The following is a 26,320-nucleotide window of genomic DNA, read 5'->3' as shown; positions in this document are numbered from 1 at the left end:
AATCAGCTCAATACATTGGGTACTCGATTCGATGAATTTGGTACTCGGTTCGATGAAATTGTCACCGCTCAGAACTCACTAATTCATCAATTTGGTGAGTTTCGTGTAGACTCAGAGAGACGTGTTGAACTGACAAGGAACCACATTGATCTGATTGACCACCGAGTCACTCAGCTGTACCATCAGCATTTCCCTCCACCTCCAACACCACCTGACAAGGATGCTTACGTTGTTTAAAAATCAAGTAAAATGGTTCACAGATATGGTGGTTATATTTTTTTTCCTTTTTTTGTTTTGGTTATTTATTTGGTGAGTTTTGTTGTGATTGTTTTACTTTTGTTATTTTGTTATAAACTTTTCTATTCACGTAATGAATAACAACGAGGGGTTTTTTTTGGAATCATTTAATTACATAGTTATAATGTTATAACAATCTGTGCAAAAAGATTATGCATTGAAATTAATTATTTGTACAAAAATTAATAAATAGTACTTCATAAATGTCTACGAAATCCTTCATTCGAATAAAATGAATAAAAATTACACAATTATTAAATAATTTATCTGCATCAATTAATTTATAAAATTAAATTAATGTTTTGAAATTAAATAAAACAAGTTACAATTTTAATAATATTTAATAATAAACATTCTTTTTTGTAATGAAAAGGAAAAAAAAGTTAATATAAACTTCTGTACAGAAAATTAAAAAGAATACCCCAGCGTTTACACAAATTCTACACCCTTACTTGAAGATGTACCCAGCTAATTTTTACACGTTCTTCATATTAAATAATATTTTGCTATAAAATCGGGTGATATAAAACAATAAAATATAATTTACTTTTTTATTTTATTTTATTTATTATTATTATTATTATTAAAAGTTATTATTATTATTATTATTATTATTATTGTTAATCATATTATTTAATTTTGATGATGTCTAAAATATATTAGTTAATATACATATTATTTGACACAAATTATTATCTTTTTAAAATATATATATTTGTTAAATATTATTTAAATAAAATAATATTATCTTTTTAAAATATATATGTTAAATATTATTTTAAATATTTTCAAAAACTTTACTATTTACTTTTTGAAAAATAGGGTTAATTACTATTCATCTTTTGACAAATCGATTAATTATATTATTTTGACAAAAATGATTATTTTACATATTTTCAAAAACTTTACTATTCACTTTTTGAAAAAGGGTTCTGTTGTAGTGTGCACCCCTGAAGGGTTGCACACCATGTGCACCTTATTTATTGGCCATTGGATTACACAAATACATCCCAAGCATTGAATTCTTTAATTTTGAAAAATTGAACCACCGGAGAGCAACCGGTTGACCATCTCTCTTCTTCTTCCACAGGTATTCTCTCTCTCTACTTTCACTCTTTCGTTTCTCTCCCTCCCTCTCCCTCTGCTACTCCCTCCTTCGAGTGATCTCTTTCCCTGCTCCTCTCTCTACTGTGGTCATTCGTCTGTCTTCCTCTAGTTCGACTGACTGCAGATTCTAAGTGGTTGTTCGGTTTAAAACTCTAATCTAACCCAGTGAGCCTCTGTTTGGTTTGTAAGAAAACGAAGGAATTTTTTTTTGAAGAGCAATCAACAAGGTATGCCTCCCTCTGATTATTTCTGAAACCCTAAACCCTCTTTTAAAACTCTCTTCTTCCCCATTTTTTACTCTCTGTGTATATTTCTGAAATCCTCCCTCTTCTAAAACTATACTCTCTGATTTTTACCCTATTTTCTGTCTCTAATGCTATCTGAATTTCTATTCCAGTCTTTCTTGGCTCACACTGATTCGAAATTTGCAGTGAAGCAAGGCTTGGTAATGATTTTGTTCTATTTTGCTGTTTATATATCTCGGTTGACATTCTTAATGAAATAATCCATTTTTACATTAATTAATATAGTATTTTGTAACCATATTGTTGGTTCCATGACTTGTTCTTGAGTTGTTGCAAAATATTTCATAAGAAATTTTGGCATTAAAATTATAGGTCTAATTTTGTTATTTGAATTTTGATTGCATTTAAGATGTTTGTAAAAATGCCTAGTTTGTTAGCAATTTAAACAAATGTATTTTGGAACTATATTTTCATTGCATTTAGATGTTGAAAACTTGTGATTGACTTTAACATGTTCTCCGAAGATTTATCCCAAAATATATTGAGTGATATTCACATGAAGCAACTATAACTTGTGGTTGGGACCTCCCAATTTGTAAGTGTTTTTGGTAATGTTTAGTACTTGTTGTTCTAGTTGAATTAAATAGCCATCTCAAGTAAATCATTTGTTTAATTGGTTTTTAAAAACATATATATATATATATATATATATATAAGCGAACGTAGTTCACATAGAATAGAAATACTTCTAAAAATGCTAATCAAATAATGCTTGAACTTCACTTGTATCCTTGTTTAAGCACGAGAAGTTGACAAGATAATGGGGAAAAGACTCCAACCAACAAAAAAGTGTGAAAAGCTAAAAAGAATTGAAGTATATTTTTTTAATCTTAGCTAAAATGCAGTCAACATGCTTATGTTTAATAAAATGAATTTCCTCTGTTATACGATTTTAATTTTAATTTTTAATCCACGTGAAGCTTATGTTTAATAAAATAAATTTCCTCCGCATACTTTTTTCGAAGTGTATTGATGCTAAGATAATCCATGAATTACTATCTTCCCTCTAAGCGTGGAGGCTTTCCTAGCAACCATGAAAGATTAGTGTCGAACTTTAGGTTTGAAGTAGTGGAAAGTGTGAAAAAGGGAAAATTTTGATTTTTTTTTTCCCTTGTTGTTTAGCATGATAAATGATAGGGTTTTACTGTAGTGTGCAACCCTTTAAGGGTTGCACACCATATGCGCCTTTATTATTGGCCATCGGATTACACAAGTTGATCCTGGATGAAGAGTCGGTGGCTCATTTTCTTATCCATTATGAAGTTGCTCGGGTGCTATGGGCTTTGCTCCTCATTATGATTGGCATGGAATGGGTATTCCCTCAGAGGGTGGGGGAGGTTGTCGTGGAGGGGAGCTCGTGTGGGTAAAAGGAGGAGGAGGGTGTGGTGTTTGGGCCCTTTGGTAATTTTGTAGTTAGTGTGGGCCGAGAGGAATATGAGGACTTTTGATGGAAAGGAAGAGCCAATTTCAAAGTTAAAGAATTCATTATTGTCTTGTCTTGTTAGTGTAGTTGGTTTTGGGGAAAGATCAATCCTTCCTTGAATCAATATTTAGAAAATTTTGAATGCTTGTAATGTATTGTTGAGATACGTTTTCTTTTGTATAAGGGCTGCATCCCTTGGTGCCTAAAAACAAGTGCATACCATATTTGCTGGTAGCAAATGCATTTCCTATAATAGAACGTTTTTGGGTTTCCTTATTTTGACTTAACGATTATTGTTCTATGCTAAATCGCTACTGTGATGTCATGCACTTGTTACTTAATGTTGCATACATGTAGATCTAAAAATTTCCATCAAACTGAAACGTATTCTACTATAAATATGCTAATAAATGCTTGGCATTATTTTCAGGCTCGTAGCTTGCAGTCAAACAAGTTGGAGCTCCATTTTCGCCCTGAGGATCCGTACTCACACCCTGCTTTTGGGGAGCTTCAACCCTGTAACAATTTTCTTTTGAGGATAACAAAAAAAGCTGTTAGGAATGGCCAAGATGCTGAGAACACTGGCAGGGTATCAACATGTTTGTCAGAAGATGAAATTCATCTGAATCAAAAGAGTTGTACTGAATCAGTAAAAAATGATCAACATGTGGATGAATGTCAAATTGATTCAATTACTGCACCAACAGAAGTCAAAGCACAGTTGCCAGAAGAAGTGCAAGAAGATCTTTCTGCTGATATTGTTGCTAGAGTCTCAGAGGCTTGTTATTTTAATGGTTAGAAAGTACTTGGTGTTATTTTGCAGTCTAGTTTCTTACTTTTTTTCCTTTCCATTTGTCCTCACCATGTTCTCACTTTTTTCTTTTCTTTTTTTTGGTTTCATTTCTTCACGTGCTTTTTTATTAAAAAAGGAATGGTAGATTACCAACATATTGTTGCTGTTCATGCAGATGTTGCTCAGAGAAAGAAGAGAAACTGGGCAGATATGGAACCACAATTTGGTTAGCCCTCAACATTCATGGTTTATACAATTTGGAAATGAAAATGAACTTAGTTTATACTTATTTTGAAAATCAACATTCATGGCTTATACTTAGTTTATCCAAATTTATTTTCTTATGCATGCTACTCTGTAGAGAAGTATGGCCTTATGGATGTGGATCAGGAGGATTTGATGATTCTAGTGCCTCCGCTCTTCTCAATAAAGGACGTGCCAGAGAAAGTAGTGTAAGATCCTTTAGTTTGTTTTGTATTCTTCTGTTGGACACTTGGTTATCTAAATATAAAGTCCTTAAATTTAATTGAAAGATGGTTAATATTAGAAGTTGACCCTTTTCAGCTTTCAATTTCCTTACATGGAATCATGCCCATTGTTTTGAATTTCAAAATATATGATCACTTGGGAATTTCATACTTGACTAATAGAAAATCATGGATCAAATACAACCATCCTTTGAATTTGATTTGATCTAGATTGATTGTCTTTTAGGTTAAAACCAACAGTAAGTCTTAGCTCAAAGAAAAAACAAAGGGGAGTTGTACAACACCGTTGGGAGGTATTTTTTTTTTTCCTGCTGCCAAGTAAAGAATTATTTTAGTTGTGGTTGGGAGCTCCCAATTTGTAAGTTAAGGCAAATAGTTATTCCAAGTGCTTTTGGTAATGTGTAGTACTTATTGTTCTACTTGAATTAAATAGCCATCTCAATTAAATCTTTTGTTTGATGGGTTTTTATATATATATATATATATGTATTGAAAAGCAAACGTAGTTCACATACAATAGAATAGAAATGCTTCCAAAAATGCTAATCAAAATAGTGTTTGAACTTCACTTGTATCCTTCTTTAAGCATGAGCAGTTGACAAGATAACGAGAAAGTGACTCTAACCAACAAAACAACTTTGAAAAGCTAAAAAGAATTGAAGTATATGATTTTAAATTTTAGCTAAAAGGTAGTCGACGTGAAGTTTATGCTCAATAAAATGAATTTCCACATCCTTTTTCGAAAGTCTATTGATGCTAAGAGAATCCTTGACTCATTATTTTCCCTCTAAGCATGGAGGCTTTCCTAGCAACCATGAAAGATTAGTGCGAAACTTTAGAATTGAAGTAGTGGGTAGTGTGAGAAAGGGAAAATTTAGAATTTTTCTTCCCATGTTTGTTTGCATGATAAATTTATCATGATAATGTTAGAAAATGTAAGATTGTCAAATTTTGTAAACAATCCATAGCAACATGGTAAGTTGCTTTTCAATTTCTTGTAAAATATACATAAATGTTTCTTGTAAAAAACAAAGAATGTTTTTTTCACTATTTTGTCACTTTTGATTTCCTATCTAAACATGTAGCTTTTTGCACTCAGTTAATTTTGACCTAACGAATTGTTCTTTGTTTTTTGAGTAACGTTCTTATGATAAGGAATGTGCATAGTAGCATTTCCTTTATATATGTATATTATATACTTGTAAAATTTATCTTATAAATGCAATATTTTTTGGGACAAGTATCTTAGATGATTGATTTCAGTTGGATTGTTTATATACATATGCCTAAGATGAGGGACGAATATCATCAGGATAGTGTAATTTAGTAATTTAAATTTGGGGGACTACATCCCAAGGACATTAGGGCTACAATTAATAAATCAATGAGAAATTTTTTTATAATTACAACTAAAATGAGAAGATGAAAAGTAAATATAAAGAGGTGGCAATCGCCTATTTGATTTATCAAAATATCCTTCTCTTTTTCCTTTTTCCTTCCCTTTGCTTTGGAAATTTGGTCACTGAGTCCCATATAACCAATTTCCTCCCTCTTTGACCAACCCCAACACCTTGCCTGCCACCACCAACCCCTCACCCACCTGTCCCTTCCTTCCTCCACCACTTGAAACCCCTCCCCACCCATTTCCATCACTTCCTCACGCTACTCTCGTCTACCTCTACTACACAAGCCCCTTCCAACCCCACCCAACCTAACACCGTAATCAACCCAAACCCAAGCCATCAGAACCCCCCAAACTCCTCTAGTCCCTCCCCATCTCTACTCTGCACCATCTCTCTCTTCACTATTGTTAAAAGATACAAGTCCAAACTATGCAAGGTGGTGATGATCTACTCCCAATATTTTGGCCTGATAATTACATGATATGTATGGAGTGGGAGAATTATATGTACCTAAGAAATTAGTTCGAGCAAGGCCTGCCACTCTAGTGACCCAAAACAAAAAAAAAAAAAAAAAAAAAAAAAAAGAAGGAAAAATCATGAAGGAATATGTATCAAACTTTTAAAAACAAAGAATAAAAGAGAGAATATTTGTGTTATGTATTTCTATAAATTATTAAATGGTTGAACCAACAAGTAAAACGATAAAGAATGTGAGCTTTGTCAAGATTGGTTATTTGGTATCTAAATGTTTCGACTTGTGCATAAAAATCCATACCAAAATTGCTTGAGACTTAGAGCTTATGTGCGCCACTTTGACATAAGTTTCCACACTAATGGCTAGACTCAAGAGTTATATCCATTCACGTTTTGAAAAATCCATGAGAAAAAAGAATCCGTTTCAATATGCTACCCCTTAAAGGTTGCATATAATACTCTCCCTAACTATTGGCTCTTTTTATTTATTTATTTTAATTGCTCGAAGGGTTGGTTTTGGTACGTTACTCCAAGTCTTTACGTAATGGTTATTGATAATTCAAACAAATGTATTAAAAGTTTCATCTCTTGTATTGCTTATGTGGTTTGTTAATGTGAAAGCATATGTGCAAAATGATATTTGTTTGCTTGTACATGATAGCATGGCACTAGCGGGTGTGCTAATTTTTTTAATTTCCTTTTAATTGACAACAGGATATTGGTAGATGTGCTAATTTATTTGTTTTCTTTTAGTTAATAATAGGGCATTACCAGGTGTGATACTTTTTTGTTTGCAATTGATGATAGTTAAGGATTGGAGATGCTCTAAAGTATACTATTATTGTCAGTCATACTCTATTGAGGTGTGAATTTATTGGGTTTTATGCCATGCTTGGGACTTTTACACCATGTTGTGAGTCCCAAACATGGTGTAAAATTCTATAAAATTAAATCTCACATAACTAGAATTAACAAATCAAAAAAATATATATTTAGAATTAAATTACAAAAAAATTACTTTTGTGAAAATAATAAGGATATCAAGTGAATGAGGATATCGCAAGTATACTCTATTGTCTTGATGTGCATATTTTTATATAATTTTATGTTATTAAATTTTGTCTATGTAGACTTAATGAAAATTTTACACTTCTTGATGATGCGATTGAAGGTGTGGTCATAATGTGGTTTAAAGTGTAGTCTTGCATGTGTGTTTTTTAGTTATTTGAATGAAGTGTGTTCTTTGATCTAGTTTATACCCATTGGAAAAAAAAAAAAAAAAAAAAAATTTCTAGCGTTGTCATTAATTATACATTGTTTTGAAATGTGAAACACATGGGTGGCAATTACACTCTATTTTCAAGTGTGTCTGGTTATTAGGCATTACATTTTTAATTTGAGTTTTGAAATATAAGTAGTTTCATTCATATGCAATTTGTAATATCCTTAGTAGTTAGTTGCCATTTGTAGGAAGCTGCATTGGTTGCATTGTCATTGATTACCGTGATACAAGGAGGACATGATAATGTTCATATAGGTGTCAATCATATTAAAATTGAAAATATCTGTTTGGATTTGGTTCTTGTGGCTGCGTTGTCATTGCTTGAACTAACGCCAATGTGGAAACTTTGGAGACTTTGACTCTAAATAATGGAAACTTTGACTCTAAATAAAAAAAAATAATTGAGTTGCTTTTGCAATGTTTGATTGAGTGCAACATATTCTGAAGAAAATATAAGCAACAAAATAGTAAGTAGATTTTGATGATCAACATTATGAAAGAAACCTACACTGCGTACTTAGATGGTTCTTAAAAATTAATAATTTAGATTCTAAGAAGCATTCTGTAATTGTGACATATACTATGAACATAACCTTAAATTAGCAGCCACTTGCCAGTTTTAAACCAAAACAAAACACCAATTATGTGACTCATGCGAAAACCAAATTTGAAGAATTTGCAGTTAGGCACATGTATGTGAAGCAGTGTTTTGTCCTTTTGTTTTGTATAGTGGCCTTTTTTTTATTAAAGGTACTAGCATGGCCTTTCTCCTGGAGCACTCTTCAAATAATGGGCATGATGACTCTTGTCAAATAGTTTTGATTTATGCGAAATGGTTTTGAAATGGATTTCTATGAAATGAAATGGGTCTCTTTCTATTAAATGATTCTATGAATTTTTTTGTCTAACTATATAGACGGGTTTTTACGAAATGGGTTTGATGGGTTTCCAATAAAATGAAGAGGTATGAATGAGGGATGTCTATTAGAAATAAATTTTGTAAAGAAGTAGTGGTTCTTGAATGATAGGTTCACGTCTATTTCAGAGTCAAGGTTTTGGGAATTGATTCGTTAAGATCACAACTTTCAATTAAGGTTGGGACTCACCTTTTGCATCAAAATTCAAACTTAGCAAAAGGTAGAACGTTGGAGGTTTTAGAGTACTTGATTATCTTACTAATTTTATCAAGCGTAATTAAGAGATGTATTTATGGGAATAGACTCATGCACTTGTGGTAAGTGTTTTAAAAATGGTAGACCTAGCAGGAAAACATGGCAATTTTTTTGGAGTTTTCCGTCCCTTTTAAGTCTTCTTATAGGTTTTGCTATTCCTTTTGTATTATGGCAGATAGTGGCTAGATTGGTTTATGAGGGTGCTTCGTGGATTAAAGGGAAAACAATTAAATATTGTGCCATTGCACACTTACACGCCAAAAAAAAAGAAGAAGAAGATGTTTTTGGTTAGGCACTCTAGTTCTCTGGATTATCTCAGAATTTTGAACAACAGTTAGTCAAACTCCAAATTAGTTTTTGGTCAAGCACTATGGGGTTTTTGCCAAAATTTGTAACAACTTTATACTATTTTTGTCGATAGGGTTAACATTAATTAATTAATGTAGTATCTAGGAACCATAATTTTTCTTTTAGGGTTTTTGCTAAACTGGTAACAATTTTATATGTAGTTTCATTCATATACAATTTGTAATGTCCTTAGTTGTTAGTTGCCATTTGTAGGAAGCTGCATTGGTTGCATTGTCATTGATTATTGTGATACAGGGAGGACATGATAATGTTCATATAGGTGTCAATCATAGTACAATTGAAAAATGCTACTCTCCAAAAAACTGTTTGGTCCTTGTGGTTTGCATTGTCATTGCTTCAACTAACACCAGTGTGGTTTGAACTCCATATTTTGCAAGCCTACCATCCTCTTAGTTTGTTTTTGTTTGTATTTTTATTTTTTTGTTTATATGTTTCAACTGAAACATTCGGTCTTACTTCAGAAAATGTTGTAAAAGGGGTTCCATGTTCTAGAACATTGTGAGGCATCTTGCTTTATCATTTTTCGTTATCAAGAATATATATGCTATTGTAGAAGATTTGATTAAGAACAATAGGTTGTTGGACTAGGCCGAGTAACTTCTCAGTTAGCTTGTTCAGAAGGACTTTAATGAAATGTAATAATTCTTTGGTTGAATTAATTGTTTAACTGTTGAAACTAGTCTATGTTTTTTTTCCTTTAATTGGATTGATCAATGGAATGTTAAAATTGTTCTTTCACTACTAAAAAACAGACCTTTTGCGACGGTCTCAAACGTCGCAAAAGGTCCACATATCGTCACAAAAGACTTTTCGCAAAAGGTTCACATATCGTTCCACATCTTTTTCCTGTTGCAGTAAATGCTCCTCTGCGTTCCGTTACAAGTAATATAATTTCTTTCTTGTGTCAACATTCTGTGTATGTGGAGTGAGTGAAAATGTACAAACAAGTTAAAACTGTTGATCTCATGAAACACCCCCTTGTAGGTGTTGTTATAGACGATTGTCCAGAATGACATGTATTATCTGTGTTTATTGCAAGTTTCTTTTTTCTAGTTACGTTTGTGTTTATTGCAAGTTCCTTTTTTCTAGTTACATCATTCACCGTTTCATATCCAGGTGAGGCATGTTCGTCTAATCATGGACCGGAATTGAAGACATTCGAAAGGAGTTGGGTAAGTGTGTTTCTGCTAAAAAGTATCTCATTTATGTGCAGTGTCGTCGGAAAGTAACTGTTGATTCTTTTTAAAAATTAAACATAACTTTATTCTTAAATTCACTAGCATTGCGATAATGAATCCATGATGAAGGATGGTGGGATTACCTTGCACTCATGTTTAAACAATTCATGCTGCGTTCTCAAGCTTGATGAAATGAACCTAAGTTTCTCCTTTCTTTTCTGTTCTTTTCTTTTCTTTTCCCACTGTATACCATTACTGTTTTCATCCAATGACAAAACCAAACAGTATTTGTGTTCTCCTTGTTCGATTCCTGCAATTTATAGTTGTTCTAACTCTGCACTGGAATTTCACATTAGATCCAGTTGAGTTTATTTGGTGGCATGACAGTCATTCTTTAAGAATAAATATGGCACAATTCTTGTGAGTGTCTTGGTCATTGATCTGTCTTTGTTCTGGCATCAATATTGCTTGTGGGAGTTGGAAGATATATAGAGCTGTCAATTGGTGGTTTGCCCTGAGGTGTTTTCTCCACAATTCACTATTAAGTTTGTTGTTTCTTTATGTTAGAAGCCCATATCATGTTTACCTAGGCAGATTATGTTGATTGATATAATCCTTTCCTGGTTGGAGAAAAAACTCCCTAGGAATTTATCTAGTTTAGTTTATTTAAGGTGATTTTACCTTTTTGGTTGATTGATAAAGAAGTTGGTTGAACTCTTTAATTTGCCTATGTGGTTAGAAGGTAGTACTTGGTCTTTTGCATGCTTCTATATCCCAACTCTAGAGGTCATGTCGTTAAATTCTTCCAGACAATTATGAAGGAAATTTGTACGAAAATGTTTACTACTATCATGCTTTGCGGCCTTATTAATCTGGCCTGACAAAGTTACTTATTTTATTGACCTAATGTGATTTTTTTGGGTAGCTGTAACCCTTGGTTTTTGTCCTTTATTCTGTCCGAGTCTCGTAATTTTTAATTTTTTTTTTGTGAATCACTGACATGTTTGATTATCTCAGTTTGTATTTTATCATGATTAGCTGACATGTTGTGTTTTGCGAGGTTTAGATACAAGAGAAGAAATTCAGCTCGGCATATATGCACATTAAAGAGTTTTTGATTTCCTTCCTTCTATAGATACATGCTTCATAAGTTATAATTGTATTTTTGTCTCATATGTTCTGGCAAACTTATTGTGAGTCCTTGGGTGATACTTCAGGTATATTGAATTTTATGATGCAATGTCCATGCCAATGGCTATAGCTCTCTCTGGCCACCTACTTTTCGGACAACCTTTAATGGTTAAACCATCAAAAGCTGAAAAGAACCTTGTTCAAACTAATGCTTCTGGTGGTGGTTCAGTCGTAGGATCCTATATTGCAGTTGATAGAAAACTGTATGTGGGAAATTTACACTTCAGCATTACAGTATTTCAGCTTAGACAGGTAATATGACTTCCACTACTGAATGTTTTCCATTTTAGCTTGTTTAAATATTACCATTGCTGTTAAAGGAGGAAGGTGTAAGATTTGCTGGAAAATGCCATGTGTGGTGGATGGGAAATTAAATAAATAAACCTCAAAAATGAAAGAAAAAAATGAGCTCTTAGAAGCATCACTAATGGTGAGTGCTTATTAACAGATGATGTAAAAATATAGTAATGTGCTGTATTTCCACGGTAAGACAGAGTATCTTCAAAGACCAGGGGAATACCATCTATGTTCTCGAAGACAACAATAGTCAAGCAAGCTGCTTTATAAAGATAACATAGGTTGAGTTGTGATGTTTGTACTAGATGATGTGTGATGTCTCACAGAGAGCTGTAGATGGGTTACTGTTCCGGACATTCTGGTGGCCTGTAATGGACAGCAGATGCATCATTTGCCAAAGCCTTGTCAGTAATGTTAGGGAAATTTTTGGAAGTGGCCATTTATTGAGAAATGGAGGTAGAGTTTGCTTAAGAATCCAGAGATGTAGGTGGAGGTGGTTGGCTTGTGGTGGGGGAAATGCTCAAGGAGTTCATTGGGAGGTTAGAAGCTGAAGGATGGGCTGCCAAAAATCTTTTTGGGAGGGTGAAGAAAGGGCAGCAGAGGACAGAATATGAGTGAAGGTGGATGAGGGATCTTGTAGGTGTACAATGTCTTTCATATGGAACGGTCAAGTGGGTAGGTTTGGCAGAATGGGTTTGTCGTTGCTGAAGAAGGTAGAGCTTTAAAAATGGGTAAACAATGTATAGAGGGTACCATAAGGAGCTAGGGCAACGATGCTCAGTGCTGCATGCTTTTTTTTTTTAGTTACCATCACTGTTAGCTAAGAAGCATGAGCATGAACATGGACATGGGCCATATTATAATATTTAATGATTTTTTTGGTTTGGGTTGACACTGCCCCTACCAGCCCCTTTGTCGGTTCATCTCTGCCCACCACCAAGGTGAGAGGTCTTTTGTCCTCTATGATGCTTGCTTGGTACTATTTGGCCTCCAATTTCCCTAGCCATAGAAGGCAAGTTTCCATGCCTCATAGTTTCATGCAGACTTGACACATAGAACGATTGAACAAAACTATTCTCGAAGGTAAATTAAGCTTGTCATGCTGAGGGTGATAGGAGTACTTGCCAAGTGCTGGTAATAAATCAATGGCGTTGGTGGCTGGGGAGAGAAGTGCTATCTGTCTATGATGTGCATGAGATACTGCAGGATTGGTAGGAAACCGTTGTCGGAGTTAATGAAACGTGCTATGAAGTGGGAGACCTAAGAGTAACTGGGATAGGTCTGGGAAAAGAGGAAGGCATGCACAGGGTTTTGATTCAGAACAATAAGAGGGGCAGTAACAGTGTTACAGGGTGTGGGCCTTCTGTGGGCTTTATGAAGAGCATAAGCAATTTGGATCTGCACAGGCCCAACATTTGATTTGGAAGTATGTATATATAGTAAATTTAGGATCTTTGATTAATCATTTTTTAGTATTTGTCACTCCATGTATTTCAGTTATTGTGTTTTCAGTGAGAATCTGTAATTGTACATGAATTATTTGAAACACTACAATTATTTGATTTTCAGGAACACTCAGTCGCTGCTTTCACCCGTGTTCTTGATGAGGCCAGTGTTGTTCTTTTCTTCAGAGACAAAGTCTATCTTCATCCCGATAAGGTACGTACACATATATATAAATAATAGTTTTCTTGTTAGAAGAAGATTCTTATAAATTGATTTATGTGGGACTAGTGATTTGTGCTTGTGTTAGAATATAACTAACAATTTTGTTGATGAAATTTGTGTGTTTATTAGTCACAAAAGTTTTGTGTATCTCATTATGGCTAATATGTATATTTTGCGTTGCCAAAAATCACATGTTATTTTTGTTTTATTATTTTCTTGTTGGTCTTTGGTTGTGTACACTACATGGGGAATAAGTTTACTCTATATTGCGAAGATGAAGGTTTAAGTTTTATGTTTCCCTCTGTATGGTTAATGTCTAATTTTAGAGTTAAAAAGAGTCCAAAATACATTCGTTAGTTGCACTATGAGAACTAAGCAACTGTTTCTCTACAGAGAACAGTTCCAAAACCTCTGATTTTGCAGCAAGGGATTGAGGATAAAATATATGGACACAGTCACCATCAAAATCAGCACTAAGTGGCCCACATATAAGAGGGTTGATCTTCACTGTATGGTCATCGTGAACATAAACCGACAAAGCTTGCAGGGAATGTTTATGCATTGTCGGAGGTCTATTGATGAAAACAATAGCCCCATCCATTATCCGTCGATGTACCACTTGACCAGGTCTTAAAAAAGTATGCCCCTTCGAACCTTCCCTCAGCGAGTAGGTTGACAAACCATCCCTATAGGTTAAACACAACTTTTCATCAACCAGCTTCTGCAGATACTGCATGTTATATTGAGTAACTCTCTCCTCAAATGTTATCCGTTGAGCAATTTCAAAAGGCAGTCCAATCTCATTGACTCCTTTATATGCATCACCTGTAATAACACTCCGTGAGGAGAATCCACAACCCTTTCTGATAAATAGGGTTTTCATCTTCTCAAGCCATGCTTTAGTAGTAGAATCGCTTTGCTCTTTGTTAATCCCAAATCGTGTATCCATGTCATGAGATGCCTTGTAGAAGAAATATGCACGGAAAGACAAGAAAACAACAATTGTTCATGAACATTTGCACAATTTAATTGCCAAAGGTTTGACTAGATTATCAATCATATTCTCAATAAAGAACAAATGTCACCCAAGTAAATAGTAAACCAGCATCAACTACACAAAACACCATCTTCTAAAACGGATCATCATTCTCAGATAATTCAAATAAGCAATGCAATGGACATGATTGATTAACCATTCTTAAAGTGAGTTCAATCTTGGCAAAATTAATTCTTAACAATCTTGTTGAAGAAAATTTTAAACTCACATGGAGTAGTAGACCATTCATAAAAACCATATATGGTCATTGTAGCTTGTAATTCAAATTTCCATTTTCTTCTTGTATTATCTTGAAAAATATCTGGTTAAGTACATTGAAAGATATGTAACCTTATTTTTAGCTTTTTCTTTTTGGGCCTAGACCCATTTCTGTTTGCAGAGTGCTGGTGGACTGGGCACTGGAAGTGATATTGGGCTGATTGCGAGGTTCTACTGTGGGCCCTTTCTTGGTCCATATTTCCTCACACGACCCATTATGCTGTGGGCCCTTTTTAGGTGGATTTCAGTTTGTAGTTAGTGGATTATTAATCATCTTGTGTGGTAAAGATGATGCTTGTGCAAGTTTTCTTTAACATATTCAACATCTTTATGAGGTTGATGTTGCCACATCAACTCTCTGCTTCATTTGCTACTATGATGATGGTTTTATTTGCATCTGATTCTGTCTGTTTCTTTTACCAGTATGTGAATGTTTTAGTTGCAGCTGCGAATCCTTGTAATTTCTGTATTTCTTGTCTTTTTTTATTGAAACAGGAATTATCATTAGTTTGCTCATGTTTTCTATTGCATGATTTTCATTTACACCAGCATGCTATTTACTAGTTTCATGCCTATTTACATGATCAGGACAAATGGCGGAATATGGGTATTAGTACTGCTGCACACAGTTCTAAAGAAAAAATACGAATTCCTAGAGTAAAAGCTATTACCGCTGGCCCACTCACCAATGGTCAAAATTCTGCTTCTGCTTCACTTATTGATGATGACAAGGATGGGAAAACTGCTCCACGGTGCGCTTTTCTTTTCGTTCTCTTTTGTGAATATAGAATTAATCTCATGGCGTTGCTCTGATTGGTGAGAGAAACTTTTATGTGCATAAATCTTCTATTTCTATTGATATGTTTATTCTGCGCCTCCACTCAGCTGTGGGGAAAATAACTAATACAAAAGGATAAATAAGAATTAGGCAACAGAAACAGGAAACACTGTTACTAGATGATAACTTGATCGTTTTTGATATGTTGGAAGAAAATGGGTTGTAATGCCTATTGATAACTTGATCGTTTTTGTGGTTAGATACACATCTCACTCTCTATAGATCATTAGCATGCTAGTACTACTCCCTTTATTCTTTTTCTTTCTTTCCTCTTGTTAGAGAAGAGCCAAGTGCTCGTTAAAACTATCTCATTCTTTGTGGAATGTAGCATATATGCTCATACCTGTGTCTCATGGACTCTTCTGTTTCCTATGAGGTCCTTGTGTGGACATGAGATACAATGGGTCCTTGTGTAAATATTTTATTCACGCAGCTGCTGCTATTTGTTATGTTCTATATGTGCATCCACAAATTCTTATGGTGGGTTCAAATTTCATAGATGGATGCATCTTGATCCCTGTGAAGGAATATACGACAATCCTTTGCTATATGAGAAAGGGTACTTTCACCTACACATAATCTATATAGTTTTGGAATTGTTTTTTTCATCCTGATGCTTCATAGTTGAATCAACTTTTTGACTTTCATCTATATTGTTTGCAAATGTTTTTTTTCTTTGAAGGTGGAAAAAGAATTTGAATTATGTAATTGCTTTTGCAAAAGATAGAGTGTATGACGTCACTAAACGTTACAGCGGAAAGTGGCATGAGGTAGTCTTATAAATTTTTTAATGATCACTTCACATTAAAAAATATGCGAATATGTGAGTTTTGACTGCGCAATAATATTTTCATGTTAAAGGTTCTGTCTCGGAGAAACATTACTACGGAGCCCATCCTGTCTATTATTCTCTCGAACATAAGAAGAGAATGCCGACAGAGTTTTGCATCTCAAGTGATTTCTGCCCTAGAGGATCAAGACAGGAACGAAGCTGAAGCACTTGAGAGAGAGTTGCACTCTAAAGATGATGCTTCAATCTCGTTACCTGGAAGACAAAGTGGTGACAAGGAATGGCGCATGTCAAGATCAGAATTTGGTTCTGACGAGATTTGCTTTCCAAGTTCTTCTTGTTGTCCAGCCCGTAAATGCATTGATGAGCATGTGACAAAGATCTACAATGCATTTTGTCCAATCATTTCTCAGTTTGTCGAGAAATCTTGTTCTAAATCTAGAGCTGTTGAAGTCCTACTGTTTTTTAAACAAATGTTAATCAATCTCAAGAATTCCCCTTTTAGAACAAAGAGAACTTCTATAAACCCTGTTTCAAATGGTGCACAACATCTTTTCCTTCAGATGCTGCCTTCTTTTGATCAATTGTTTGATGCCCTTTCCCTGAAGAGTGAGCTAGATGCCAGTGGAAGGGTTGACATTTATTTGGCTGCTGATCCTGTTAGAACCTCCATAGCATTGCCTGTTTTGTTCCATGCTCTGGATGATGTGATCCATAATGTCAATATGTGCAACAACTTCAATAAAAATTCTCTCTTAGCCACTTCAAAAAATTAAACAGAATATACTCCGGTTTGGTCCTTGCTAGTGGGGAGGAGCTTCCTTTTGGAATTGTAAGTTGCATTGACCAGTTCATGCTATTAGTTCAATTTTATTGATAATTAATATATGACACGTGTCTTGTGGATTTCTTTATGATCCCATTGTTGATAATGAAATTCTTTTAAAGGCATTGCTGTCAACCAATTTCAGGTCACATCTGCATTTGACGGAACTTGAATGTCAAAGTGGGAAGAACCAAATGGTGCCAGAGGTACTCTGAACCGAATAACATGTTTTATCTCTTATGAGTCATAAATATGCCATGTAACAAAAGAGGGTGGAAATTGAAAATGAATATATATTTGTGTATATATATCATATGTGATAATATTTAAGAAAGCTAGTTTTCGCACTATGTCTAGCAATATACTACCTGAGTACACTATCATATTCAGTAGGCTAGCAACGTAATGCCAGAGGTCAAGGAAAATCTATTGGCTTTCCTCATGATTGTTGATCTGGACTGCATAGGAGGCTGCCATGCACATCATATTATGATTGTTTTGGGAAAGATATAGAGAAAGGAAAAGAAATACAAATAGGAAGGATCTTTAAACATTCTTGTTTAACATGGTAGCTCATTTTCTGGCCATACTTTCTAAGCATCCAACCTTGAAATTTCAACACTCGGATGCAAAAAACATGATAATCAACAAACATGTCTTCTGAACCTCATTTCCACCTTAGTTCTTATACTCACTGCTACTATTATCAAGTAAACTCTTCTGCTCATCCTCTAGGAATCTTCAATGTTGTCATCAAATTACCTGCCACATGCAATCAAAAGGCAACTTGTCATGATTAGCAATGCCTCTTATCTTTTCATACCTTGATTTCTCTTTTGTAAGACCTCCATTTAATATAACTCTTTGTTTCTTATGCAGGTGAAGGTTGTTTGAGTCACCAAGAGGGTACATGAAGCATATTTTGCTCAGTTATACCTCACAAAGGCATATTCCTGTTACAAGCCTGTATTTTGTTTGACTAATATTTTCCATAGAACTTGCTTTAATAGTAATATTTAACTGGTAAAGTTTTTTTTTTTTAAAAAAAAAAATCTCAGTTGGGTAATGAAACGGAGAGTGTTAGCTTTGATCTTCGACCTTCGGATGCCATTAACATTGCAGTAATATGCAAGGTACTTTTGCTCATTTTGAAGATTGTAACTGCTTTGGTGGATTTTAGTGGTTGTTTATCATCATGTAGTCCTCTTATCTAACATAGTTATAATCACTGCTCTCTCACTAGATAGCATTATATAATGCTGTTGGATAAACATAAATTTTTAAAAAGGCTTCATTTACGGTTTTATGCGTTTGGCACCTGAACAAACTTGAGCATTCTGTATCTAATGCTGCTGGTCTATGCATTGATATCCATGTTGTCTTCTTTTTCCATATCTTTGTCAGCATTGTTAACAATTCTTGAAATGATCTTTTATATAATTTTTACTGGTGTTTTTCTTGAAATAAATATTGTTAGTGTACTAGTACCGGACTTGTTTCGTGGGAATCCATGGGCAAAGGACAGACCAAAGACTTTATTTGAAGAATGGCTGGCACAACAAACCCCGGAAAGGATTGCAAAAGATATAACCTCGAAAAAATAGATGATGGATGAGTTTGTAGCTGCAGGAATCTCAAAGAAGCTTGGTATCATTGGATTCTGCTTTGGAGGTGGCCAACTAATAGATGCGCTCGCCCAGGACGGGGGTGCCTGTTTTGGCATTGGGGTTTCATTCTATGGCACAAGAATTGACCCATCTGTCGTTGCTAATATAAAGGTGCTTGTATTGTTCATTGTGGGTGACAATGATCCGAGTTGTCCGGTCAGTGCCTTGGTATATGATTTTTTGAATGTGAATTTTGATGTAGATGTGGATGTATTGTATTTTAAAAAATATTAATAATTTGTACCGGGAATGAATTAATAGATGTGGATGTATTGTATTTTGATGTAGATGTGAATTTTATTTTTACATATGGCTTTTGGCGTGGAGAAGTGGATATTCTTTATTTTTGTGCGGAGGACATTGTTTTTTTTTATAATCTATTATTATGTTGTCCTTTGTTTTTTTTTTCTGGCATGGTACAAATTGCTTTTGCCATGGTATAGATTACCATTTGACATGGTATTGTGGATATTTCTTTTTTTGTGTACGGCAAACATGATTTTTGCATAATCCTCTGTTTTGTATAGAATTATTATTTTAGGTTGGATTATGCTTGATTCATATGGAATTTCTATTATATTTTGAATTTGACATTAAAAGTATAATTTTCTTGGATTGTTATTATTTTCGTTATATACAAGGTACAGGTTGCACAGAATAAATACAGGTTGTTGCGAAATAAATATATATATGTATAAAAATAAAAATAAAAACTAAAGAAAGTTTTTTACGATTAAACATGCAGTAGCTAAAAAGAAGTGAAGTTGTTGGCGACTAACCAATTCGTAGCCAAAAGGGAATAAAGGCTTCTTCGCGATTAAATATTTGGTAGCCAAAAGAAAGAAAATATTTTTGGTGTCTAAATAATTTGTAGTAAAAAAAAAAAAATAAGATGAAAAATAAATTTTATTTAGTGACTAAATATTTAGTAGCCCAAAAAATTTGAAGTTTTTGTCTACTAAAAATTTAATCATCAAAAAAACTATCGATATTTTTTACGATTAAACATTTAGTCACCAAAAAAGTTACAATCTTTTGCCTACAAAAAAGTTTGGTTGCTAGCTAAAGGAGTCAATTAGATGTTTGGCTTTTGTCCCCGATAATGGAACAAAGAATTGGCGACTATATATTTTAATCACTAAATAAAACATAGTAGTGATAAAATTTATCTACGACTAAACATTTAGTTGATAAAAGTTCAAAATAAATTTATAAAAAAAATTATGGCAACTAAATTATTAGTCGACGAATGGTATTTTTTGGCTACTAAAATAATTTTAGTTGACTAAAAATGATTTTTAACGATTAAAAATTTAGTTTTCAAATGTGCAATTTCTTATAGTGTGTAACTAGTTTGAAGATAATTCTAAATGATAATTGTTATACCCATGCTTCATAGTGTGAAGATAATTCTAAATAATAACTTTTATATTTTTTGCAAAGTATATATTATTTAAAATTTATTATCATAATTTTGCGATGTTGGTGTAAGAGGCGGTACCCTTTGTCCAATCCATTCGAACCCAATTATAATTGAGTTTGAGTTTGTAGGATAAAATTCATTTAAATTACGACGAATTTCTCACATAAAATTACATAATTATTTAATGCTAACTGAATTTGTAAATATTTATACACAAGTATCAACGTACATCATTATAACCTCACAATTGCTACAATTATCACTAATATTGCTGCAACCATCATCACCGTCACTGTCACTGTCAGCACCACCACCACCACCATTATGAAGCCACCATTGTTATTACGTATAGCGATCCCGGGTTTCACCCCTTGTTGTACAGTGGTCCGGACTTGTTTTCGTGGACATTAGCAGTTGTTATTATCTTGTTTACATCATTTCATACTTTGTTTTTGAGTTATAGGATGTGTTGGGCAGGTTTGTTGCAAGTTGGTTGTGTTGGGAACAAAAGTTTGCTGCCCAGATTTTTGGTCTTTCGCTCGAGCGAGCAGTTTGTCGCTCGAGCGAGCTCTTTGTTTTGGTCCTTCGCTCGAGCGAAGGTTTGGTCGCTCGAACGAGAGTTGAGTTTTTTGTGTCTAGTGGGTCGAGCCAGAGTGGCTTCGCTCGAGCAAGTGATTTCGTCTGGTTCTGGACCTGAGAGTTGCATTTCTTGGCTCGAGCGAGCTTTTCTTCGCTCGAGCGATCTGGTTTGTTCTTCGTTCGAGTGAGCGTTCCGTCGCTCGAGCGTACGTCTGGTTGCAGACCTGAGGGTTTGAATTGTTGGCTCGAGCAAGAGGTTCTTCGCTCGAGCAAGTTGGTTTGTTGTTGGCTCGAGCGAAACTTTCTTGGCTCGAGCGAAGGTTTTCTCAGTATGAGCCTTAGTCTCATTTGAATTGTTGATATTAGAAGTAATATTAATGTAAGATGTAGTCTCATTTTATAGTTTGGCCAGGTTTTGAACCATGTCTGTATAAATGGAAAGTTGAATAATAACGGAAAGTGAAACATGTCATGGACATTATTGTCATGAAACTGTATAGTGATATAATGGATTTATAAGTGTTAACCATCTATCGAATGCTATTGCTTTAGTCAATTCTTATATTTGGTTTAGTATATTTATGTTGGGCTGTGACTCACCCTATACGGGAACATCATTTTCAGGTCCAGGTGTTATGCTACCTCCAAGGACTTAGCTTGGGAGGATTTGGAGTTGAAGACTCTGTTTAGTTAGTTGTTATTTTGTTTTATTTTGATATTACATGTAAACTCAAGGCAAGGGCTTAATGTGTAATTGAGTTAGTACTCAGACTTTTGTGTCCAAGTGTTGGCTTTGAAAGCTGTAAGCCCGTTGGGCATTTATTCTCGATGTTACATGTAATGTCTTTTATTAAGAATACTCTGATGAATGGGATAATGTTTTATTTTCATATATCAATGCATGTTAATGTTATATATGTTGTGGGTTTATTTTGAGGGAGTTACGTTACTACCACCTTTATTATCCCTGTCATCGTTATCATAAAACATACCATCATTTCAAGTAATGAAATTTCATTATCTTCAAATAGTGAAATTTAACCTTAACATTTAGGTGAAATTATTAAAAAAGTGAAATTTCTACTAAAGAAATAAAAATTACAAAATTAAAGGCAAAGATGAACTAGCAAGTAAATGGAAAACTTACGAGTCAAAGAGAGAAGTCATCAATGGATTTGTTCGCAAAAAAGTGATTGTCACTATCATTTAAATTAGCTAACGATAATTTAATTTTCTTAATTAATTTGTTGTCTAATTAATCATATAATGTGTGTAATTACTAATTTTTTTTGTTAATTTGAAATTCCCTCTCAAAATTTGGGACCCTCCAAGTTTTGCCCCTAATCCCTCATACGTTTCTCATGTCTTTTTCTCTTACTCTCTCTCACACGACTATTTCTCATTCTTCCTTCCTCTCTTAGCCACCATATTTCGTTCTGGGCATATGTTAATTTCCATATTTGGTAATTCAAAGAGTATTTTGTGTTTATGTTTCTTTGATCAATTGCAAATATATGTTTCTGTGTTCGCCTTGCTCACCAAGCTCCCTCTGGACTTATCGACCCACTATAAGAAAATGCACTTTTAGCGACTAGTTTGTTTCTCTCTCGCTTAACACTCTGTCTCTGTCTCTCTGTCTCTTTTCCCTATCTGTCTCTCACTCATCTTTCTCTCTCACCACACATCTCCTCTACTACCTTCACCACTACTGAAAGAATGTCATTCCACTACCACCACTACTACCACTGTTGCCATTCCACATATACGACTACCATTACTACCACCCTTACCACCACTCCACTACCACCACCACTACTACCACTACTACTGCCACTATTACTACCATTACCTCTTATCTACCACCGTCACTCCATCTCCTCTACCACTACCACAATTTCACCACTAATCTCCTTTGTCATTACCTTGTATCCACCACCTTCACCACTACTACCGCACTCTCTCTTCTACTACAAAAAATTAGTTCATGATTTATAGTAAAAAAAAAAAATGGGCTACAAAAAATATTTTCCATTGACCACAAAAAATCAACTTTATTATAACATAATTTTTTTTGAATTAAAATATTACCCCTACTTCTACCAAATAAAAAAGAATTAATTTTCTCCAGTAAAATAAAAACGAAGCAAATAAATTTTCAATCTTAGTAACCTAAAAAAAATGAAAAATTGAAAAATAAAAAAAAAATCATTAACTACAAAAAAAAGAGAAAAAATTAACAAAAAAAAATTATTTCGTTTTCCCGCTCACAAAAAATTAACTTTATTTTAACAAAAAATATTTTTAATTAAAATATTACCCCTACTTCTACCAAAAAAAAAATAAAAAAAATATTTCAATAAAATAAAAATGAAACAAATAATTTTTCAACCTTAATAGCCTAAAAAAAATTGAAAAAAAAAAATAAAAACAAAAAATAAACAAAAAAAAATTATTTCGTTTTCCCGCTCTCCCCCATGTTTCTCACGATCTCAAATCCCCAACCCTAACCTAACACTCCCTCTCACTCTCCTCTCTTTTATCTCTTCCGCCTCCTACGTCTTCGGCTCTGGTGCCGCCCGCGGCGACCACCACTGCCGCCGCCACACCTCCTCCCTCACCGCCCTCTCTCTCTTCTCCTATTCTCTTCACCGGTCGTCTACTTCGTCTTCTCTACTCTCGTCGTCGGATCCAAAACCCTAACCCTACCTTCGATCTTCTCCAATCCCTTCACAAGCCATATGTTCAAATCCAGACCCTACACTCCCCTCAGAACCTTTGTCTACAAAGGACTATCGTCGGACTCGTCAGAACGGCGATCTCGAACGGGCTGATTGTGATGAAAAAGACCAAGCGGCGAGGCACATTAACGCGTCAGAAACGAAATCAGAAGATGGACAGTTCATCTTTGCCCTAATTTTTCTCTCCATTTCTGCTCAAATGTAAGTATGATATAGTCGTCCTCAATGTGGGTTTCTTGGGTTACTGGTACTAGTCTTAACTGTGCACTTTATGTGTTTGTTTAATTGACTGAATAGTGTGTTTGTTGGAATTACAAAATAAATTTGTCATGTAGTGGTTTAAATGCATTATAATATATATTTAGCAAGAAATACCTACTTAAAATTAATTATCCCTGCAAATTGTTTTGTTGATAAAATCTTTTGGTGTGTTCCATAGATTTGTGATCAAATTAGGGGAAAAAGAACATCTTTACACGTTTGTTTTGCATTTCTTAGTTGACCACCATGTGCAGTAGCACAATAATATTTGAGCATAGTAGAAGATACTATAACCTCTCCATATGCAGCAGCATAATAATTTTTAGCATAGTACAATGAATTTGAGAAGAACATACTACAGGCCACATTATCTGCGGACCTATGTTCGTAAAAAAAAAATTGTTTTATTTTAATTGCTGTTAAAATTATTATAATTTTATTTAGTAAGGTGATTGTTTTGTTGGAAAGAACATGCCTATGAGTTCTGCTCGCATGGAACCCAACTTGCCTTTTTCTCCAGTTTTTGAGGCCTACGGGATTTCATACTAATTATGTGATACAAAGAATGCTCCAAGCTTTTGCAATATGAATACGAAAAGAAAAAAAAAAAAAAGAGTCATTTGCATGGAACTTAAAAACTTTAGAAAAGTAATAAATAATAATCATAGAAAACACAAACAGAGAAAAAAAAAACTTCGGTTTTGGTTAAAGGCAAGAGAGGCTTTTGGAACATATTATTGAATTTAACTTGAATTGAATTGGATGCACATGGCTGATGTTAGATACTGATATCGCACATTATTACGCAGAGAGCGCAGGTATTTTTAAGTCTCCAATTGTGCCTATATAAAAATGTTTGTGAAATTTGATGTATGGCATGAAAATTAAACAAAATTCACTTGGATTTATGTGCATCATGTATCATTTCTTAAAATCATGTGTTTTTTTGTTCAGCAACATTGCAGAGGTTATTACAAAATTCACTCAACTGACACCACAATAAAGGACAAAAAGGTCAGTACAGATATGCTTTAAATCTATGAGGATGAAGAGTTGTTTTTCTTTTCTTTTTTCTTTTTTCTTTTTTTTTTGGGTTAAATTTTAACTGCATTTGTCACAATGTCACTAAATAATTTTTATTTGAATGACCAGGAAGTTGGAGAGCCTTGAAGTAAGATTAATACTGGCCGTTCTCTAGTACACCAATTCATTCTTTCTTTCTCTGTTTTCATTAAATATGAAATGATAAACGTATCATATTCATTCAAGCCTTTTGGTGTTCTATTTGAGAATATAGGCACTGAAGAAAACCTTTAAGAAGTTGGACCATGATGTAAATATACAAGACTTTTTGGGTTCAAGGTTTATGTTTATTTTGATGAATCTTTTAAATCTTAAGGGATTAACCCTCATGAAAGAAGTAATGTTTTTTTTTTATTATCTGTGCATAGCAATAAAAATATATATTTTTTGATTATATGCATATTTCCACCAACAGGAAGAAAATAAGAAATTTTTTACAAAAGAACTTCATGTTTATGATTGGCTTTCATATAGAAAAGGTTTGCCAAGATTGACCTAGTTTGCAAGGTTTATTTATTAGTCCCTAGCCTACTGGTTCTGACTCTTAATAAATCTGTCGCTCTGCAGGACGCATAACACTTCTTCGCGAAGGATGCCGAGGGTCATTATCAGAGGTATAAAGAGATTGTCTCTTATGGCTGCAGCATTAGCTATGGTTTCTACAATTTTCTGTCCAATCCTATGTTCATTAACTAGTAAGAACTTAATTTTGTTTTCTCATATGCAGAAAATAATGAAAAAGTACAATTTGAGGGAGAAGGTGCAGGGACAACATCAAACTTATGCTCTAGGAATTAAAGAGGTAAATTTCTCTTGTTCTTAGTAATTTTTTTTGCAATAGCAGTTGCATTTATTTTTCTAATTTTTTTGGGTTGGAGGTAGGGGCAATCTAGGTTGGAAATTTGATACATTGACCTATACGTTTTTGTTTTTGAAACTTGTCACCAATGGTGGGCCTTGGAGTAACAGTAAGGTTGCTCTATTGTGACATAAGCATGAGTGTTTTGAAACACGAAAACAACCTATCTACATGCGGGAATAAAGTCTTGTCAACTAAGCTATCCATTTTCAAATTAACTTTAATGCATCATATTATCAATTTGCACATAATTCATTGAGGATAAATCATTCATAGTCTTATCTTCTAATGCATATGATTTAAATGTTATTAATTTTTCCTAGAAGCATGGTGAATCCATAAAAAGAGCCTTATGGCGTAGTTGAAGAACTAGATGTTTTATATCTAATGGTTGTTCTTCCGTGATCCTTCACTTTTGTCAGTAGTTTTGCTTTCACAAAATCTCATTTGACCAAATAATTTAAGAGAGAATCTTTTGGAGGCATGTAAAATTA

At 34.0% G+C, this 26,320-nt stretch overlaps 1 protein-coding gene and 2 long non-coding RNA genes across 5 annotated transcripts; all 3 read left to right on the top strand.

Moving 5' to 3' along the window:
- Positions 1–1,295: 1,295 nt before the first annotated feature.
- Positions 1,296–3,699, top strand: LOC145790598 (uncharacterized). The gene is made up of 3 exons (XR_014329457.1): positions 1,296–1,387; positions 1,514–1,631; positions 3,563–3,699. It is a non-coding gene; the product is annotated as an uncharacterized LOC145790598 (long non-coding RNA).
- Positions 3,700–3,786: 87 nt separating this feature from the next.
- Positions 3,787–19,170, top strand: LOC114275786 (peptide-N(4)-(N-acetyl-beta-glucosaminyl)asparagine amidase). 3 transcript variants are annotated; one of them, XM_082868744.1, is made up of 14 exons: positions 3,787–3,926; positions 4,101–4,151; positions 4,287–4,377; positions 10,230–10,285; positions 11,509–11,734; positions 13,349–13,438; positions 15,351–15,514; positions 16,100–16,159; positions 16,283–16,370; positions 16,462–17,222; positions 17,362–17,422; positions 18,096–18,161; positions 18,275–18,349; positions 18,694–19,170. In XM_082868744.1, the coding sequence occupies exons 5-10, from the start codon at positions 11,531–11,533 to the stop codon at positions 17,164–17,166; spliced, it is 1,311 nt and encodes a 436-aa protein (XP_082724870.1). In that variant the 5' UTR covers positions 3,787–3,926; positions 4,101–4,151; positions 4,287–4,377; positions 10,230–10,285; positions 11,509–11,530; the 3' UTR covers positions 17,167–17,222; positions 17,362–17,422; positions 18,096–18,161; positions 18,275–18,349; positions 18,694–19,170. The 3 variants fall into 3 exon arrangements, with proteins under 3 accessions (XP_082724870.1, XP_082724872.1, XP_082724871.1); XM_082868746.1 differs by lacking the exon at positions 16,100–16,159; XM_082868745.1 differs by lacking the exons at positions 3,787–3,926; positions 4,101–4,151; positions 4,287–4,377 and adding an exon at positions 4,640–4,706.
- A 4,166-nt stretch (positions 19,171–23,336) lies between these two features.
- LOC145790597 (uncharacterized) lies at positions 23,337–25,789 on the top strand. Its single transcript, XR_014329456.1, has 4 exons — positions 23,337–23,824; positions 24,839–24,898; positions 25,535–25,581; positions 25,695–25,789. It is a non-coding gene; the product is annotated as an uncharacterized LOC145790597 (long non-coding RNA).
- The last annotated feature ends 531 nt before the right edge of the window (positions 25,790–26,320 follow it).

This window comes from Camellia sinensis, chromosome 5 (assembly GCF_055761805.1).
Source record: "Camellia sinensis isolate YWXY chromosome 5, ASM5576180v1, whole genome shotgun sequence".
NCBI lineage: Eukaryota > Viridiplantae > Streptophyta > Magnoliopsida > Ericales > Theaceae > Camellia > Camellia sinensis.
The sequence above is the reverse complement of the archived record's forward strand: the minus strand, read 5'-3'. Positions and strand labels throughout refer to the sequence as shown.